At 36.3% G+C, this 19,838-nt stretch overlaps 1 protein-coding gene across 4 annotated transcripts in view; it reads left to right on the forward strand.

Moving 5' to 3' along the window:
• The window catches only part of CUL2 (cullin 2), a 97,931-nt gene that overhangs the window by 60,668 nt on the left and 17,425 nt on the right, over window positions 1-19,838 (forward strand). For all 4 annotated transcript variants that reach the window (XM_044762013.2, XM_044762012.2, XM_044762014.2 and 1 more), the window contains 10 exons: window positions 7,702-7,798; window positions 7,896-8,006; window positions 11,175-11,337; window positions 14,430-14,554; window positions 16,079-16,186; window positions 16,920-16,979; window positions 17,952-18,080; window positions 18,190-18,276; window positions 19,252-19,404; window positions 19,699-19,776. In XM_044762013.2, the coding sequence (XP_044617948.1) occupies window positions 7,702-7,798; window positions 7,896-8,006; window positions 11,175-11,337; window positions 14,430-14,554; window positions 16,079-16,186; window positions 16,920-16,979; window positions 17,952-18,080; window positions 18,190-18,276; window positions 19,252-19,404; window positions 19,699-19,776 (1,111 nt within the window). The remainder of the gene's footprint in view (window positions 1-7,701; window positions 7,799-7,895; window positions 8,007-11,174; window positions 11,338-14,429; window positions 14,555-16,078; window positions 16,187-16,919; window positions 16,980-17,951; window positions 18,081-18,189; window positions 18,277-19,251; window positions 19,405-19,698; window positions 19,777-19,838) is intronic.

Consider the following 19,838-nt stretch of genomic DNA (forward strand, 5'->3'; position numbering starts at 1 on the left):
TCTTTTTCGTAGAAGAGTTTGAATAAAATTTGGATGATCAATTTCTGAGTATTTAGTAAAACTCCCTGCAAAGTGTTCTGGGTCTAGGGTTTATTTTTAAGAATTTTTTTTTAATCAGATTTTTAGCACTGCTGAAGTTTTTTCAGTAGTCTTAAGACTAGTCAAACTTGTATTTCTTCTTACATCAGTTGTGAATTATCTTTTCAGAATTGGAAAGCAGGTGTTGACAGTATTCTCCTTAAAAAAAATTTCTGAGTTGAAGTAATTTTAGATTTACAGAAGATTTGCAAAGCTAGTATAGAGAGTTCCTGTACACCCTTCACCTTACTCCCTAATATTACCATCTTACAACCCATGGTGTATTTATGAACACTGGTACAATACTGTTAGCTAAAGTACAGACTTTATTTGCATTTCCCCAGTTTTTTCTGTCCAGTCTAAGTCACCACAATGCATTTAGCTGTCATGTCTCTGTGGTCTCCTTCACTCTGTGAGAATTTTTGGTCTTTCCTTGTCTTTCATGACCTTCACACTTTTTTTAAAGAGTAGTGCTCAGGCATTTTGCAGAACGTCTGTTAGTTTTCGTTTGGTGTTTTCTCGTGATTAGACTGAGGTAATGGATTTTGAGGGAAGAATACCACATGGTAATGTGCCCTTCTCTTCATAGAATTTCAGGAGTAAAGGATATCAACGTGACTTCTCACTTGGGATCTTAATATTAATCACTTGGTTAATATATTGTTTCCTTTTTAATCCTCATCTGGAATAATGTTTTCATTCATAATATTGCTTATTTGCATCTTTTTTTCTTGATCACTTTTAGAGGTTTGTGTATTTCCTTGAATTTTTTTTCAAAGGACCGGCTTTGGTCTTAGTTGATCTTCCCTATTTTATCTTTCTTTTCTGTTTCACTATTCTGCTCTTATTTATTTTTTTCCTTCTGGGAGACAAGAGTGTTTTTAGATTGGGCTGGAATGGGTGCAGACTCGTTAGGTAGGGGCAGGCTTAAAAACCTTTAACCAAAGTATTTTTTGCTGTAAGCTGACATATTCATTCATGGTGTTGAGATAGGGTTGCACAGTGTGGGGATTGAGACAGGGTTTCTAATGCGAGGCCATACCTTTCTTTTACAGCGAATACAATTTCTGATATTTAAAAATTGTTTTCTATGTGGTGATCTCAGTTAAATGAAATGAATTCGTAATTTACTTGACATATTGTAGAGCTGTGTTAGAGAGCGATTAATGATTTTTTTAAACATTTAGGAATAACCGTAGGAAACAGTAGGTGAATAACTCTGCCCGTACTTCCTGCTGCAGGTGATGAGATTTATTTTTTTAAAGAGAACAATTAGGGATAAGAAGTAAAGTAAGCTTAAAACTGATTGAAAATTACGAGGTTTCAAATGCCAGAGTGGAGTGATTTGTTCCTCAGGGAACATCTTTACACACTTCTGTGATTTGCCTGCCAACTGTTTTCCGTTTGATGCTAAAAGGGTTTTGTCCCTATAGTAAATCTAAATGAGAGTGTTAACCATACCCATCTTATATTGCTGCTGTTAAGAAGAAATGAGGTGCTTCCTACATTAACCAGAGTGCTCGGAGCGTGATGCCATAATAAGCGCTCAGTAGAATTTGCTCTGTCCAAGTGAAAACTCCCCATAGTGACTCCCTGCAGGCAGCCCAACTGGGGAAGGTGCTCTTCTTTAGACACATGCTTACGCAAACCTTGTCAGCTCAACTCAACCGTTGGACTCTTGCTAATGGATGTGATTAAGTGTATCTGTTATTCTTCCAATTTGCAGTATATTTGTCAGGTTGAAACTGCCTTTTGGTAGATCAAGTTTTTTTCATCCTTGGACGTTATGCTATTTTACTTTCCTGGGACTGATCGCAAACTTGACACAGTATTCATAGAATATTGAAAATATTCAGAAAAATTATCCTCAGCCTTTATAGTCTTTCTTATTCTTTCTTCATTCCTTAGGTCTTGATTCCTGACTTCCACCTCTTTCAAAATTTTAAGCAACCCTCTCTGAATCATTTGTATGAACCACAGATAGACTGGAAATCGGGATTCTCGTCTTCTTAACATACTCCGTTGCCTGAGTACATTGCCTCTTTGGGTCCCTTCACTGACAGATAGGGAGGTTGGAGCAGCTGATCTTTGGAGGCCCCTTTCAGCTCTCAATTTCTGATTTCCAATGTAGAGTTTTATAGGAGGTCTAATTAGATTTAAATTTAAGAAAGCAAATATCATAAGTAGGATGACAATAAAGCATGATATTATATAGAAATATTCTGTGACAAGAGACTAATAAATTGCCTAGAGCACTAGGAAAAGTAGACTGAAAAAGATGAAAGGAAGGGGAAAGAAGATTATGCAGTGGAAAGGCTTCAGAGCAGAGACTGACGACAGGCCATCAATCCCTAGTAGATAGACCTGGTTTTGCTCCTGCTTGGTTGGTCTCGCTTAGTGCCAGAATTATTTAGGTAGTCTGAGAGGTTATTTTTATCATAATGGCCATTCGTTGCTAAAAGAAAAGACATGTATCTTTCCTAGTTCTTAAATGCAATTAGCACTTAGCACATTGTTTGCCCTGAGAGAGTCAACATGTATGAGACCCTGCTGCTGGAAAACCGTGTGCCAGCCGCTGTTTCCATCTGCTTAGCCCTGGGCTTCTGGGCACTTGTCCTTCACTGAAATGCTTGCCTCCACCACACAGGTGGTTATCTGATCCTAGTAAGATAGCTCTTTTCCTACAATTTGGGTTAGATAATCCCTACCTCATTTAATTTTGTAATTATTATTTTTCTTTTTTTTACCAAAGTAATATACTTTCTCACTCTTTGGCTGCGTAGTCTTAGACCCATCAGTAGATGCATTAATTTGGTGAGTCCCTTTAGAGAAAACGGCACTTCCTGATGTAACTTTGGCTGTGTGAAGGTACATTGTATGCTCTACCACCACCTGCATCTCCAGGAGTTGTTGTATATAATCACACGTAGAGTTGTCCTTCTTTTTCTTATTGTAAGAGAAATATAAGGTCATAAAGATTCCCCAATCCCCAGGTCATGTGTCAGCCTTCTGTGAAGATTTCAGAATACTGAGGGCCATCTCACCTTTAAAGAAGTAAAGTTATCGGTCAGGCTAAAGAAGGATCTTTGTTGTGTGAAATCTAAATGTCCCACTAAGTGACAGATCAAGAATGCTGAAATGCTCAGTCAACCGTATGCAGGTTTTCATGACTTTTGGAAAAAGTTCTAATTGGGTGGAGCCAGGGGATCCCTGCAGGAAGGACAAAAAGAAGGCCTTACAGGACACGGATAGAAAAACAAGACAGCAACGCGGAGTGATATAAGGGGAGCAAGGGAAGAGCTCTTGGCCTAAAGACCACGCATCCTCTGCTCTTCAGATACAGGCTGGGACCAGGCTCCTTTTGCTTAATTGTAAATGCTGTAGGAATGGGAATCCCAGTGTCTGGATTTGCCAGTCACTGCATGAGGCACAGCTAGATATGGCCCTTTGTCTGTATTTCCTGCAAATTGGCAGTCCTAGGACTTAGACTCAAGTTGGTTACCTCTGGCAAAACCAGCTCTTTTGTTCTTTCATAATTGTTCTTTCACTCTTTTTTTGATGTAAGCAACCACTGATGCTGAATACTGACGTCTTTTAGTTTGTTGAAATTTGTAAAACTGCATCACTTTAATTCTGCCATTTTTTCATTTATTTTCTGAAATAATTTTATGAAGACATGTTTCCCTCATCTGCTAATCGTTTACCCAGTGGTAAAGTTCATATAGGAAAGGCAAAATAACTGCTTGTTTCTTTCCTTTTCTTTACCCACTTGTCAAGATAATGAATTGGTTTGCTGTCATCCTCAGAAAGTGACCAATTAGCTTTTTACCATATGTCATGATGAATTTATAGACTTAAATATATTTGTTTTTTTTCTATTTGTTGTCTGATTTTATTAAAATGTAAATTGCTTCTCTTTGGTTATATGGGGCCAGAGCCTTTTTGATATGATCCTAGTCTCCTTGATAACTTTCGTGCTGTCTAGTATGTCAGGAGCTCCCAGACTTATCTTGTGCATTTTCTTTACCAGACCTGGTAATCAGCTACTCAGTGAAAAACTTAGTTCTAAATGATACATAAAGACATTCTAGGAAAACTGAATATTCCAGATCCTTTCTTCAGTGTTCCTCTTCACAGAGGTAATTCCTGTTATCATTTGGTTGACTGTTTTTCCAAACCTTTTCCTATGAATTATGTCTATGTACAGAAATAAATACAATACAGAATATTGTTTTGTTTTCTTTTTAATGTGATTTTTCTAACTTTTGAAACTCAATGATATTTATACTTAACTTTTTTTAAATTCAGTTACATATCTTGCTAGTTTTTCTATGTTAGTACATAGAGATCTACTTCATTCTTTTTAAACTGCTACATAACATTTTGTATGATTCTACCCCATTTTATTAAGCTCTTCTCCTCGTGATGTATATTAGGTTGTTTCCAGTTTTTCCACTAATGCAGCTCTTGCTTCTGTTGTGCACATGTGCAGATGCTTGTTTGGAGTCACAGACTGTGTGCGTTTAGAGTGTTGCCCATTTGCCCACTGAAGTACCTGTTATTCCACAAGCAGGGTCTGAGAAGACCTGTTTCTCTACCACTCACCGATACTTGATGTTATCAAATCTTGCCAATCTGAGGGTGACACGTTTCCTTGATTTCCCAGTGCCTTTCTCAGGTGAGAATGGGGATGCCAAGGAGGCGCTCTCAGGTGAGTGCTGCTTCAGTCTTCTGGGTACAGAGGTTACCCTTCCTCCTGGGGCGCCACCTCCTCTCAGGCACCCCTCATACTGCTCCAGTGGGGACACGCACACAACTGCTGCTTGTTGCCTGGCTTCAGAGGCGGCTTGTTCTGATAACTTAGCTGGTTTTATCAACCTTTGTGAGCCATCCAGCTTTCAGTGTATGCCACTTCTTGCCTGTCTTCCTTCACTCTCATCCCGCCCTCTCCTTGTAGCAGTTCTTTCTCTTGTGCATTTTGGTCCATAGGTTTATTTTTCTACACTGTCTAGTCTTCTTTCCATCTTTTTTCAACTGCTACAAGACCAAGGGCTATTGCCAACATTTAAGTATTAAAAAGTACCCTTCCTGTCATTTCTCAGATCTAGAGTGGGAGCAGGAGGCTGCATTTCGGTTACTAGAACTCTATTCTCATTTTAAACATAGGAGGTAAGTGAAGGTTCCACTGCACATCAGTCACACATCAGTACCAGGACTTTTGAGGGTTCCAGCCTAACTTCTAATGACCATCACAAACCTGGTCTGCTACCTGAGTTAAATGCTCAATTAGTTGGCTTTAAAAGCCTTGATTTTAAAATCATAGTCAGTGCTTTTTTTGTCTCCTAGCTTTATTCTCCTCTCTAATATATTGAAAATGCTTCCGTTTTGCTCCTATTAGTACTTAAAATACTAGCTAATGTTTGCTGATTGTTTACTTACGTACCAGGCACTGTGCCACGTGCCTTCTTGGATTATGGTTAATTTTACCACATCCTCATGAAGTGTAGGTACTTTTATTACCCCCACCTTACAGAAGAGGAAACCTCTGAGTACTAAGAAGTTAAGCATGTGCCAAGGTGACAACATATTCATGCAGCCAGAACTCAAGCCCAGGCGGTCTGACGCCAAAGTCCTAGTCTTGAGGGCTGTGCTGAACTATTCCTTTTAGTTTCCATCGTCCCAGCTGAGTGCTTTTATTATCTTGGTAATTTCACTATGATTGTTGTAGGCATTTTCCACACAGTCCTCTAAAGATCAAATAATAAGCCATATTTCTAAAAGTTCTGCATATTCTTTTCTCAGGGCTCCTCTCTTGGGACCACTGTTCTTAGAGGAGACCAGAGTTTAAGATGACCAATCTAGGCATTGCTTTTGTGTATTACTAACTTAGCATCGTTTCACAGTTTATCTTCCTTATCTGTCAGCCTAATAGAAATGCAGTACATTTATAATGATTTTGTGTAGTACTTTTTGTGCAGGTATAAAAATATGTGATCTTAAAGATTGAATCATTGTGCGTAAGAGTTTTTGAGTTCAGATGTGATTCTTATAGGGAGGACAACTTAGTTATTAAGTACTAGGAATATCAGTGTTTTTTCTAGGCAGTACTTTACTTGTTTCTAGCTTATCTGGGCCTTTTGGAATCAGAAACAAACGGCAAGAGGCCTGAGAATAGCAAGAGAGAAAGTTTTTCTGGAGCTGAGCAGGGACAATAGGATTTGGTCATGAAAAGAATTTTAGGCAACCTGATTTCCCAAATATTCAGGTATTCTTCATTCTTGATTGATTTTCATTTTGTCCTAGGCAAAATTAAAAAGAAAAAAAGTGATGTGTTCCAAATAGATAAGATAGGTTAGATCATTATTTCACCAGATTGAATTTGGGCTTAATAGGGAACTATTGGAAGGTGAGCAGAGGGAACGAGCTCGCTGAGTGTGACCTTGTGTCAACTCATTGTTCTCATTAGTGACATCAAAATGTGGACTTTGTATCTAAGATTCTGTGACTGAAGAATTGCTGTAGCCATGTTAACTCATGTACAAAGCCTTTCCCCAGAATCTGCAGATAATTGAAGGAAGGATGCAGGGGTTAGAGGGATGCAGAGGCTGGGAGGGGCGTCAATGTAGAAAGGTAAGAGCCTCAAGACTTCTCTTAAACATTAGGAAATCTCTGCATCCTGCAGGAAAGAGCAAGAAGCTTTTATTAGAGAATGATGATAATAATTTTCTGTGCTCTCTGTGTAAAAATAATTATTAATTCAAAGAAAAAGCTATGTTAAAGTGAGGTGGAAGTAGCCAGTAGGAAGGTAAGTCTCTGACTGCGTCATGGTTTGATTCGAGTCTTAGTCCAGGAGGCAGAAGCTCCCAGCATAGGGCCGGCGTGCTTCCCTGTGGCTTTAGACAAACTGCTTTTTCTATTTCATTTTCCTATTTCTGTCATTAGAAAGGCTAATATTCACCTCCATTTCTTATCGTGATTAAGACTTGCATCACAGTCGTGCGTAAGTAGGAACTTACCAAATGTCAGATGAATAATTGAGATGATTGTAAAGGAATATAGAAATACCAAAACACATCTCACTAAATTTATAAATAAATACTTTTGTGCTTGAATGGAAAGCCACTCAGCAGCTCTAGCAATCTCTTAGAGAGAGAACAACAGGTGTTAGTCATTTCAGTGAGCGATACGTTATACAGAGTGTACCATTCAGGAGTGCATACCATCACATTCTACAGGCATACCTGGAGTGGGTCAAAGACAATTTCTCAAACCAGATCCTCTAATAATGAAGTTTGTGGCAAGTGAAATTCAAATATTCTTAACCACTATTAAAAGCCTTGAACTGATGGGCTCATATCTGAAATGAAAGAAGTATCATCTTAGTATCAACGTACTATCTTTAATTTTACAACCAAAGCTTTTATTTATTGAAATGACATGTAGTGTGTACATTATGCTGTGATATATAAAAATTATTTTTAAGCATCATGCATACATTGACCTTTAAAATGCTTTATAATTTATTTAGACCAGTAGATTAAGCAGCAAATTTTGGCATACATTGGCATATTTTCATAGATAATGTATATTCTCAAGAATATTTTGTGTTATACCTTGTTCTAGTGATCGTGGTGGAGAAGACCCAAACCAGAAAGTAATCCATGGGGTTATTAACTCCTTTGTTCATGTTGAACAGTATAAGAAAAAATTCCCCTTAAAGGTAAAAAGCCTCCTTTAAAAACATAAATAATCAGACCTTTAATTTCTTAAATTACTTGTTCTAATTTTTTAAATATGATTTTAATTGATTTATTTAGTTTTATCAGGAAATCTTTGAGTCTCCCTTTCTGACTGAAACAGGAGAGTATTACAAACAAGAAGCTTCAAATTTATTACAAGAATCAAACTGTTCACAGTATATGGAAAAGGTAAGAGAGAAAACAAATTATGTTAAATGCATCATCTGTTATATATCAGGCATGGTTTTATTTCACATCCGTTTTCTTAGTTAATGTATGTTTTTGTTGGAAAAAGTTTCTGTTCGTTTGATCATTACTCTGAGTTATAGTTAATGTACAACACCTATTGATAAATCATTGTTCTTGGTATAACATTTTCCATGAGAAAAAGTGCTATTCCAATTTTCATCATGGTTGATGCTTTCTGATATTCTTGATTACTTCATTGCTTGTCTTTAAAATTGATATATGTAGTTGGCCCTCCGGATCTGCAGATTCCGCACCCACAGATTCAGCCACCCGCAGGCCTAGAGTAGTTGAGTCTGTATTGAACATGTACAGGCTTTTTTTGTCATTATTTCCTAAACAATACAGTATGACAACTATTTACATGGCATTTACATTGTATTAGGTGTTATAGGTAATCTAGAGAAGATTTAAAGTATAGGGGAGGATGTGCATAGGTTACATGCAAATACTGTGCCGTTTTATATGAGACTTGAGCATCTGTGGATTTTAGTATTTACTGGGGTCCTGGACCCAGTGCCCTGGGAGTACCAAGGGGTGACTGCATTCACATTCCTGGCAGAATCATTAACTGTATTTTGTGCCCATTAGATAGGGATTAGGATAAGTGTAAAAGCTAGATGTTTGGGTTTTTGTCTTCATTCCTTTAAAATGAAAGGAAAACTATAATAATTGTAGTACTTAGGTCACTTGTCTGGTCTAAGTTTTTAGAAGTCTGAGAAAAACTTCCACAGAAAATTTTGATTTAATTATTAAACCAACATACATTGATTGCCGTATTTAAAATTCCATGTATATTTTCTCAGTAAAAGAATAGTCATAGTAGAAATTCAGTCATCATACAAGATATACTAGAAATTTTAACTAGATTTTTTCATCTGCAGTGTTGGATTTCAAGTGTTTTATTATAGGATGATTTTTGTTAGTTTGTTTAGCCAAGCAAGATAAAACATTGTAAGTGGAATAGGTGTAGTATGGCCTCCCCTAGAACATTGGTCCAGAAAACTTACTGACACACTGTTAAATACTCCACAAAGCCCAGGTCTAGAAGTCTGACTTGTTTAATGCCCTTCCTGCTGTTGTCACTAATTAGCTCTGGGACCTTGAGTAAGTCATCTGGGACATTCTTCGTGTATTAAGTTCAAGTCATGCTAAGTCCCTGGTTCTTAGCTCTTAGCCCTTTTTGCGTCTCAGACTCTTATTAAAGGTTCTAGATCCAGTCCTGGAAAGTGCACACAGAGTATCAGTGATGCATATACTCCTCATTATATCTGGCTCTCAAAAGAGGCCGTAGGCAAACATATTGTATAGTTCTGCTTAGATGCACCATATAATAGATTAGAACCATATAGTGGATTAGAAATTATTGGGAGGAGAGAGTGGAAAGTTATTGCTAAATGGTTGCAGAGTTTTTGTTTGGTATGATGAAAAAGTTGTGGAAATACGCAGTTGCACAACATTGTGAATGTGATTAATGCCACTGAATTGTTCACTTAAAAATGATTAAAATGGGAAATTTTGTGTTATGTATATTTTACCACAATTTAAAAAACACTAGTAATGTAATATACAAAACCCATTAAATCGTATACTTTAAATGGGTGAATTATACGGTATGTAAATTCTATCTCAAACAGTTAAAAAGAGGGTCACTGGAAATTATGTTTGGAAAATAGTGTTTATAAGAGTAATTCATTTAATTAGCAGACTAATGTAGCCTTCTTACTTTCCTTTCAGAATCTTTCCTCTAGTTTTGGCCTTTTCCCCCAGCTACAAGTGGTGTTATAGGTATTTGAAGCCCTGCATTGAGACACTCCAATCTTGTCTATCTTTCTCTTGATATGCACCCCAGCCCCCCACCGCCCCAGTTGTCATTGTCTTATTTTTTTCCTTGTCTCATCTTCCCTCAGCTCCCTCAGGCCCACACTCTAACTCCTGTCACATTTGGCTAATCCATAAACAGATTAAAGCCATTTATAGTATGGCATAATCCTTTTAAGGACTATTTTTATTTTAAAGGACAAACTTGTTGACCAAAATGACTCCTTAAGTTGATGAAATACATGGTGAACACCTTTTAGTCTCGAGACCTTCTTGCCCACCTCTGGTTTCTGTGACTTTGCTCTGAACTCCTGGCTCCATAGGGTGGCACAGCAGGAAAGATAGGACTGGGAGTCTCTCCTTAGTCTTGACCCTCATTGTCATCCAAAGATGTCTGAGAGGTATCCATGAATGAGTGTCACTTCCCCTCCCGACATCCCCTTCTCATGCCCAGGCAAACTCAGCTGTGCTCCTCAAAGGCTTAAATGTACATAGTTCCCTGGGACCAGTTAAGTTCAGAAACTAGTTACATAGCTTCACATTAAAGAATATTTTCATAGTCTAAACATTTGTGTGTCTGTGTGCTGTGTTAGCATGATTTTCATTGCTAATGTAGTTTTGTTTTGAAGTGGGAATTGGCCAAATTCTCAGGCTATTATTTTTATTAGATGGTTCTTATTAATGTTTATGAGTGTATTGTTTGTAGCTCCGTGCTTTTTCTACAGGATAAGCTTTAATAAAGGTCTTGATAGACATATTGACTCTGACTAAATATATTTTGACTTTCAAAAATTTTAATGAAATCTTTAATGTGATAGTTAACTATCATGTACATACTGTTTACCTTTACGTTTTATAAGAAGAGGAACCAACATAAAATAATTAAATTAATCTACTTGATCTAGTTGTAAATTTTTTTTAGTTTGATAATTAAATATTCATAAAGTGACCACTTGTTCTAGTTTTTAATAATGTTTAGCCACTTTTCCTGTTGCATGTTAGATTGTCTATATAATAGGGTGATCACAGTTGATAAATGAAGACAAAATGCAGACCACTTAACTTTAGTCCTTATTCATAAGACTGTGGTGGAATGCAGATAATAGCTAGGAGCTTAAAGGAAAATTTGAACTGGTTTATGGACTGTGGGTTTAAATTGGTTATGCAATCCTTATTTGTTACCCGTCTGTGTTTCAATGAGCCATTAAAATTAGGCTACCTAAGTTACTTACTGATATCACAGGGGCTTTCTTCATAGTAGTTCATGACTGTATGTATGTATTTCTAAAGGTTCTAGGTAGATTAAAAGATGAAGAAATTCGATGTCGAAAATACTTGAACCCAAGTTCATATACTAAAGTCATTCATGAATGTCAACAACGAATGGTGGCAGACCACTTACAGTTCTTACATGCAGAATGCCACAATATCATCCGACAAGAGAAGAAAAACGGTAAGTGACACGAAACGTAAATGTGAACAGAAATTAAATTCTAAACCCACTTTTTAGTCATCTTCAAGCTACCTTAGATTTCAAGCATATTTTAGTAATAGTCTCTGAAATATATGATATACCTTTTTACAGATTATTAACCTATTTTAAAAGACTTTTGGAAAACTATCTTCAAAGTGTATTCTAAAGTCAAAAGAAAAACTGGGAAAATGTTTGCACATTTTTATATATCACAGGGGCTAATTCCTTCATACATGAAGAGCTTCTAATAAGCAGTAAGAAAAATGACAAAGAATGTGAAAAGGAAATATAAATAGATTTTAAATATATGGAGATGCTCAATCTTGCTCAAAATAGGGGAAATATAAAATAAAACTACAATGAGATGCTAGCAATAAGCAGTGAAAAAATGGAATTTTTTAGAAAAAGAGAAAATAGCATTAAGAATTTTCAAATAGCAGGGAATAAATGTAACAAGATATGTGCCAGACCTACACAGAAAGCTAAACATTATTGAAAGAAGCATTGATTTATGGATCTAGGGTAACCTACTCAAAGCTGAAGACTTTTGTTTAGTTCTGAAAGTTTTACTTTTAGACTAAGAGGTCTGAATTACCACGATGGGGAGACTTTGCGGGATAGCATGACGTAAACCACAGTGATTAAGACAGTGAGGCATCGGTGCAAGGATGGACAAATAGACCAGTGGAATAAATTAGAGCCTAGAAGTAACCCATGCATGTGTAGATAGTTGATTTAAGACCAAGGCGGCACTGTAGAGCAGTGAGTGAAAGAGTATTTTCAACACAGAGGGCTGAGTTACTGCATATTCACTTGGAAAAAACATGAAATTTGATCTTTACCCTCAGACACCATATACAAAATCTGTCAATTCGTTGTAGGCTTTTGATCTAAATGTGAAGCAGTAACACTTCTAGAAGATAATGGAGGAGAATAACTTCGTGGCCTTGAGGTAGGGAAAGATACTTTAAGTAAGACACAAAAAGTACTAACCGCAAAGGAAAGATTGATCAAGTGGATTGCATTAAAATAAAATCTTTGGATCATTAAAAGACCATTAAGACCGTTGGATCATCAAAAGAGCATCAAAAGACAGGCATAGGGTAATACATTTGCAGTGACTGAAAAAGGTGTGTGTCTAAAATGTAAAATGGTCATGAAATTAGAACAGCACTGCAGAGTAGAGGCTATCCAGATCATCACTAAACGAAAAAAGGCACTCAATCTTATTAACGTAGGGAAATGTAAATTAAAACCATACTAAGATATTAATACTCATGTTCTGATATAAAAGTAAAAAGACTGAGAATAGTGAGTGCTGAGAAGCAAGTGGAGTGGTGGGGATTTTTATACACTGGGCTGAGAGTGTAAGCTGGTGCGACCACTTTGAAAAACTGACGTTGACATAAGCTGAATATATGCACATCTTATGATCTAGCCATTTCTCTCCCAGATATATATAACCCCTCCCCCAAAAGGCATGCACATATGTGCAAAAAGATGTGTACAAGAATGTTCATAGTTGGGGCTGGCCCCGTGGCCGAGTGGTTAAGTTCGCGCGCTGCGCTGCGGCGGCCCAGGGTTTCACTGGTTCAGATCCTGGACGTAGACATGGCACTGCTCGTCAGGCCACGGTGAGGTGGCGTCCCCTATGCCACAACTAGAAGGACCTGCAACTAAGATATACGACTATGTACGGGGGGGATTTGGGGAGATAAACGAGAAAGAAAAAAAAAAGAATGTTCATAGTAGAATTATTTGTTAAATAGCCCCAAACTGGAAACAATTCAAATATCCAATAGCTGTAGAATGGATCAAGTACAGTATATTCATACAATGGAATGAAACAGAGGAGTGAAAATGAACAAATTACAGCTACATACATATATACATACATACCTACATACGTAGATGAACCTTATAAACATGTTGAACAAAAGAAACAAACATGAAAGAATTGTATGACTCTATTTTTATAAACAGTACAAAACAGGCAAAACTAATCTGTGGTTTAGTAGTCAAAAGAATGATTACCTTTGCATAAGAACAAGAGAAGTGGCCGGCCCTGTGGCATAGTGGTTAAGTTCAGCGCGCTCAGCTATGATGACCTGGCTTCGCAGGTTCAGATCCTGGATGCAGACCTACAGCACTTGTCAGCCATGCTGTGGTGGCGACCTGTGTATAAAGTGGAGGAAGATTGGCACATAGATGTTAGCTCAGGGCTAATCTTCCTGAGCAAAAAAAAAAAAAAAGCAAGAGGAGTAGTGATTGGGAAGAGATGTGAAGGGACCTATCTAATGTTTGTTTCTTACCCTGGGTGGTGATTATGTGGGTGTCTGTGTTCACTTGTGATAATTCATTGAGATGCACACTTTGGCTTTGTACACTTTTCTGTATGTGTGTTATACTTCAATAAAAAGTTTAAAATGAAAACTACTACACTGAGACATCGTTTTCATCTCTCAGTGGCAAAGATCAAAACATTTGATAACATGTTGGCAAGGGAGCTCCTGCTGTTGGGAGCTCTGTTTAGAAGGATCTGTCTACAAGGTTAAGCTTTGACACATCAGTCTTACTTGTAGGGATTTATACTATAGACATTCTTGCCCACATACAGGATTATTAATTGTAATATTGTAATATCAAGAGATTGGAAACAACCAAATTCCCATCACTTGTTAAGTAATTGTAACATAGCCATATAGTGGAGTGCCATGCAGTTGTAAAATAGGAGAAAACACTTTTTGTGCTGGTATAAAAAGATCTCCAAGATAAAATGATGTGTTCTGCAGTTGCAAATAATACATAAAGTATGCTGCACTGTTTGTAGAAAGGGGGCAGAAGGAAGAATGTGTGTATTTGCTGGAATGTGCATGAAGCATCTTTGTAAAGATTAAGCCTCCACAGTACTCCTCTCCTGTGGGGAGGATGACGGCGTGGTGAGACGGGTTTGGGGGATTTTCTTTGCATACTCTTGTAATTCTGCCTTTTGAACCATCTTTACCTCATACATTAAAAATAATTTTTGACTTACTTGGAAATTTAGTAATCAGATTTCTTCTTCCCCTCAGACATGGCAAATATGTATGTCTTACTGCGCGCTGTGTCCACTGGTTTACCTCATATGATTCAGGAGCTGCAAAGCCATATCCACGACGAGGGCCTTCGAGCCACCAGTAATCTTACTCAGGAAAATGTGAGTTGTCTGAGGAACTGGACGATTCTTCTCTTAATCAGATTATCGTGGAGTTTTTCTTTTGACTTTACTGTTTTAAATGATCAAAGAAAAGTCCTACCATGCCAACAAATGAAACATCTTTATGAAAATGTTTTAAATCTAGAGTTCATTGGATTCCTTTTGGAATTATCAAATTCTTAGGAAATCATTGAAGAAGATAGGCTTCCTCTTAGCCACACTGATGTGTTCATTCAATAATTGTTAATTAACTTCTCACAGAAAAATATGTTCGTAGTTTCCAGATAACTGTGTTTCTATGTAACTGGCATTGATACTTAGTTGTAGTGGTAATGGTGTTAATCAATGATGTTATAGACAACTCAGAATTTGCTTTCTTTCTACATGCTCTGAATTCGGTAGCCCAGGAAGCAAATTTAGATTAACACAATCTTTCCTAAATATATGCATGCCACCCAAAATACCCAACAGTGACCCTCAGGTCCCTACTACCCATCTTTCTCAAGAGTTCCCTGCCAATCAAATGACTGTTTACAACAAAGTATCTTTTCTATCAAAGTATGTTCCTATCATCATATCTTGTTGGACCGCCTTCCTTGTTGTTACTAGTGATGGTGGACGAATAAGATAGACATGACAGGAAGTGTGACTTCTCTTTCCTAAGTAGAGCTATTTGCATATACAGTGCAGTAATTTGTGTATAGACATTATTTTTCAGGAGTATTTATTAGATGCTGATCACCTTACTTGTAGAATTATTTGCCAAAGACAAATTTTATGTCCTGCCACAGTGATGCATGTTTCCATTTTTGTAATACTATTAGTTTATATTATTCAGGTTTACTAGTGTGTATTATTAATTAGGTATGTTAGTTTGATTATTCATTTTATAGATTTAGGGTGTTGCGTGACATTGAACATAGAGGCATAGAGTTTGGTGTCAAGAACTGAGAGATGGAAATATAAGAGAATGCATCTCTAGTACACTCAAATGATTTTAGCTGACTTAGTTAAGATACTAACTTCATAGTTATCTCCATTGAATGAAAACTCTTTTGTACTGCTAGGTATTTCTTCCCTCTGAGATGTGGGAAGTTGTACTGCTTAGCTCCAGGGGTCTTTATTCACAAATACTGGCTTTTTAACTCTCTCTCAGCGTTCAGTGGCTTGGCAGGCAGTTTTTGTTTACGCAATCTTCTATGAAAGTGATCGGCCTGGTAGTTCAGAGACTCTCTGTCACCCTGAAGATGCAGTGTTCCAGCACCAGGGAGAAGCGTGAATGTGGTGCTGCTTCTGGCAGAGGAACTGCAGTCCTGCGTGTCTGCTGCTGAATGGCAAGCTAATCTCAACAAAGTTCTAGATTTTTGAGGTCTTCTTTTCTAAAAACATTTTTGAGGGTGTGTGTGTGTAACGTGAATTTTTTGTGGAAAACTTGACTCTTAATTCAACAACTCTTACTAAAGCCTCATTTTATCCTTAAACTTCTTAAAATGTGGTTTTGTACTTTGTATTTCATATTTTTAGATGCCAACACTATTTGTGGAATCAGTTTTGGAAGTACATGGCAAGTTTGTTCAACTTATCAACACTGTTCTGAATGGTGATCAGCACTTTATGAGTGCGTTGGATAAGGTAACTTTTTAATACGTGTATGATATCTATGTGTATAATTCTCTTTATTTAATCATTATCCTTCAGGCAGTTTCAGAATTAGGACTTCTAATTATGTGACTTCTGATCTAGACATGGAGATTAACCTTAACTAACTAATATAAATGTGAAAGTCAAAAGAAAAATAACTTAACTTTTGAATTAATAGCTGAATGGTTAAATTGATTGCTTCAGTTATATGGGAATTGAATTTCTCATGAATATGCTCTGTAAGGGAAATTGTTAATAAACTAGTATCTTCTGAAAAATACATGTATAATTTTAATATTCTTTAGTACTGATTTTTCCTTTGAATATAATACTTAGGTTACTATATTGAATAACATTTGAAAGAAAGATAAGTGCTGTATTTTACAAACTTTGGAATTTTGGTATACTTTAAAGGAAATTTGCTTCCATGGTTGTTGTAAGATTTTTTAAAATGTAGTCTTATTTTATCTGTGTTCAAATAGCAATAATTAGTTACCGAGACTATCTTTCAGTAGGAACAGGATATATGCGTGTTATGTAGTTATCATGAGGGACAGAGAGGAACTTACCCTGTGTTAATGTGAAACAGCATTAACGAGCTGTGGCCGAGATGCCGTGTGTTGTGGGGGAGTAATATTCGGACGCACAGACCATAGCGTATACTGAGCCCGCTGTGCTTCTGCCCTGTTGCTGGTGCCTAATTACTGGCCTGTGTTTTATTTAGGCCCTTACGTCAGTTGTAAACTACAGAGAACCCAAGTCGGTTTGCAAAGCACCTGAATTGGTAAGTTTGATGGTTGCTCAAAAGTAATCTCATGAAAAATCAGTACTGGAAAATGAAAACTGAGGAGAATGTCAAATTAATTTGTTTTTGTAGCACTTTTCAGAAAAATAGATAAAATTTATTAACAATAAAAATGATTATCTACTTTATGTCTAATTTAGCATTTGTTTAAGAAATGCAATAGGCCATAGCTGAAGGAAGTAACTGAAGGAAAAAGTATTCCATTTTACAAAGTTTAGGTTTTAAAGTATGTCTGCTTTGAAATAATTTGCATTACTTCTCATGGAGATTTTGGTTTATCTGAAATCTAAAGAGAATTTGATGATAAATTTTTGATAACCTTTAAAGGAAACTTGCTTAAAAGATTGCTGTAAGATTTTTAAAAAGTGCTTGTTTAATGTCAAAAATGACGGAACCTCTTGGGGCTGGCCTGGTGGTATAGCAGTTAAATTTATGTGCCCCACTTCAGCGGCCTGGGGTTCTTTGGTTTGGATGCAGGGTGCAGGCCTATGCACTGTTTATCAAGCCATGCTGTGGTGGCATCCCATGTATAAAGTAGAGGAAGATGGGCATGGATGTTAGCTCAGAGCCAGTCTTCCTCAGCAAAAAGAGGAGGATTGGCAGCAGATATTAGCTCAGGGCTAATCGTCCTCAAAAGAAAAAGGAAAGAAAATTACAGAACCTCTCAAATCTCACCTAGGTGTTCTTTTGAAACTTATGTTACTTATATCAGTTGCTTTATTGGTCACTATGTATTGATTAGATTTTTGACTTGTTTATAGTTTTTTATTTACCTTATGACATATATTTTAAGTTCTTTAGTACATGTCCATGATTTTTTAAACATAAGCTGTAGGATGGCAAAAACCCTGTCCATTGATCTTACTTTGTATTGTTGCCACTTTGCCTCCTTTGAGGCATGATTTGTGCAGAATGGACTTTTATAAAATTTGCTATCAATTTCTATTTGAGCTTGCTAAGTACTGTGACAACTTACTAAAGAAATCGGCGAAGGGGATGACTGAGAATGAAGTAGAAGACAAGCTCACAAGCTTCATTACTGTCTTCAAGTATATCGATGATAAGGATGTTTTTCAAAAGGTAAATTGTGAATAGAGAAGTTTTATTTGTGTTTTAGTCAGCTTTGATTTCTTTTTGAACTTTAAATCACCAGAAAGGAAGTAATCTTAAAAAAATTTTTTTAATATAGTTCTACGCAAGGATGCTGGCAAAACGTTTAATTCACGGGTTGTCTATGTCTATGGATTCTGAAGAAGCTATGATCAATAAATTAAAGGTAATGTAAGCCTTTGATCTGATAATGTCCTAGAAATTATGCTACTAGCACATAAAGATGTTCATTGCAGCATTTTATGTAGTAACAAGAAATAATACATCAAAAGGTGACTGGTTAAATGTGTAACGGTATATTCATATGGTGGGATATGCAGAAGGACAAAATCTTTCTCAATGTATTGATATAGAATCATCCTCAAGATAAGTAGTGTTAATGGTACAAAAGACTTGTATTACTTAATGAATACACCTAAAATATTCCTTTGAGTACAAGTTTTGGAGTGCAGTTGGATTTTTCAGTTCATTTTTACAAGTTTTTAGCTTACACACTGATGATGTAAGTAGTAGCTGATTCATATTTATCCTGAGTTATTCAGTAGTTGATAATTTTCCTGTATATAGTAGACTTTGATTATAATATATGGTCCTTTTTAAATATACCAAAAAATAACTTTTAATTTTTAAAGGAAATGTTACACAAAGCTTTTTATATCCCAAGATTAGAGATCCCAATTTTCTGACCTGGTGATGACAGTTATTCATTACTCAGTAGATGGCATTAAAAATATGCCTAAGTATCCTCCTTATTAAAATTGACTACTGGATCTACTGTTCCCAGTTATCTTTCGTGTGCATTTGATACTGTCTGTAAACCTTATGAGGTATCTGAATGGAAGGTAATGGAGCATTTTGTATGTTGAAATAAGATATGTGGATTTATAAAAAAGTTTTTGTTTTAAAGGGAAATTTATTGTTGCATAAATTTGTGTTTTTGTTCACTTATTTAATCTACATTTAGAAAGGAAGGAGTTTTTGAAAAGTTTTGAGTAGCTGCTTTGGGTTATGAATAATACAGGCCTTTCGTATGAGCATGCAAATAGGAACTTTGACCATAGACCTGGCAATAACAACACATTCTTTTTAATCATTATATATATTTTTTAATTTTATGTTTTTTAAAACGTTTTTTTTACAGCAAGCTTGTGGCTATGAGTTTACCAGCAAGCTACATCGGATGTATACAGATATGAGTGTCAGTGCTGATCTCAATAATAAGTTCAACAATTTTATCAAAAATCAAGACACAGTAATAGATTTGGGAATTAGTTTTCAAATATATGTTCTGCAGGTATGAATATCTGTTTTATTTTGGGCGTTTACTAATCATTTCAAATGCTCTCCTACAAAGAATTAATAAATGGATGCCTGATTACATTTCTTTCAATTAGTGGATTATAGCTTCTAAAGCTACATGTTATATTGATTTGGAATGAATGTGCCACAGCAGTAATGCTGATGCATTTTATCAACATGTTGAGGAAGGAAAAAAGGTGCTTTAGTTGCTTAAATCATTTTGTTTATATTTACTTTCAAGTTAGATGTTTGTCTGTTTAACTTTTTTATTTTACTTTTTTCCTTCTAGGCTGGAGCGTGGCCTCTTACTCAGGCTCCTTCATCTACATTTGCTATTCCCCAGGAGTTGGAAAAAAGTGTACAGATGGTAAATTTGCAGAAATATGTTAGAAGACCTAAGGAATTTTAATAATTGTCTTTATAGCGTAT

This window comes from Equus asinus, chromosome 29 (genome assembly GCF_041296235.1).
Source record: "Equus asinus isolate D_3611 breed Donkey chromosome 29, EquAss-T2T_v2, whole genome shotgun sequence".
NCBI lineage: Eukaryota > Metazoa > Chordata > Mammalia > Perissodactyla > Equidae > Equus > Equus asinus.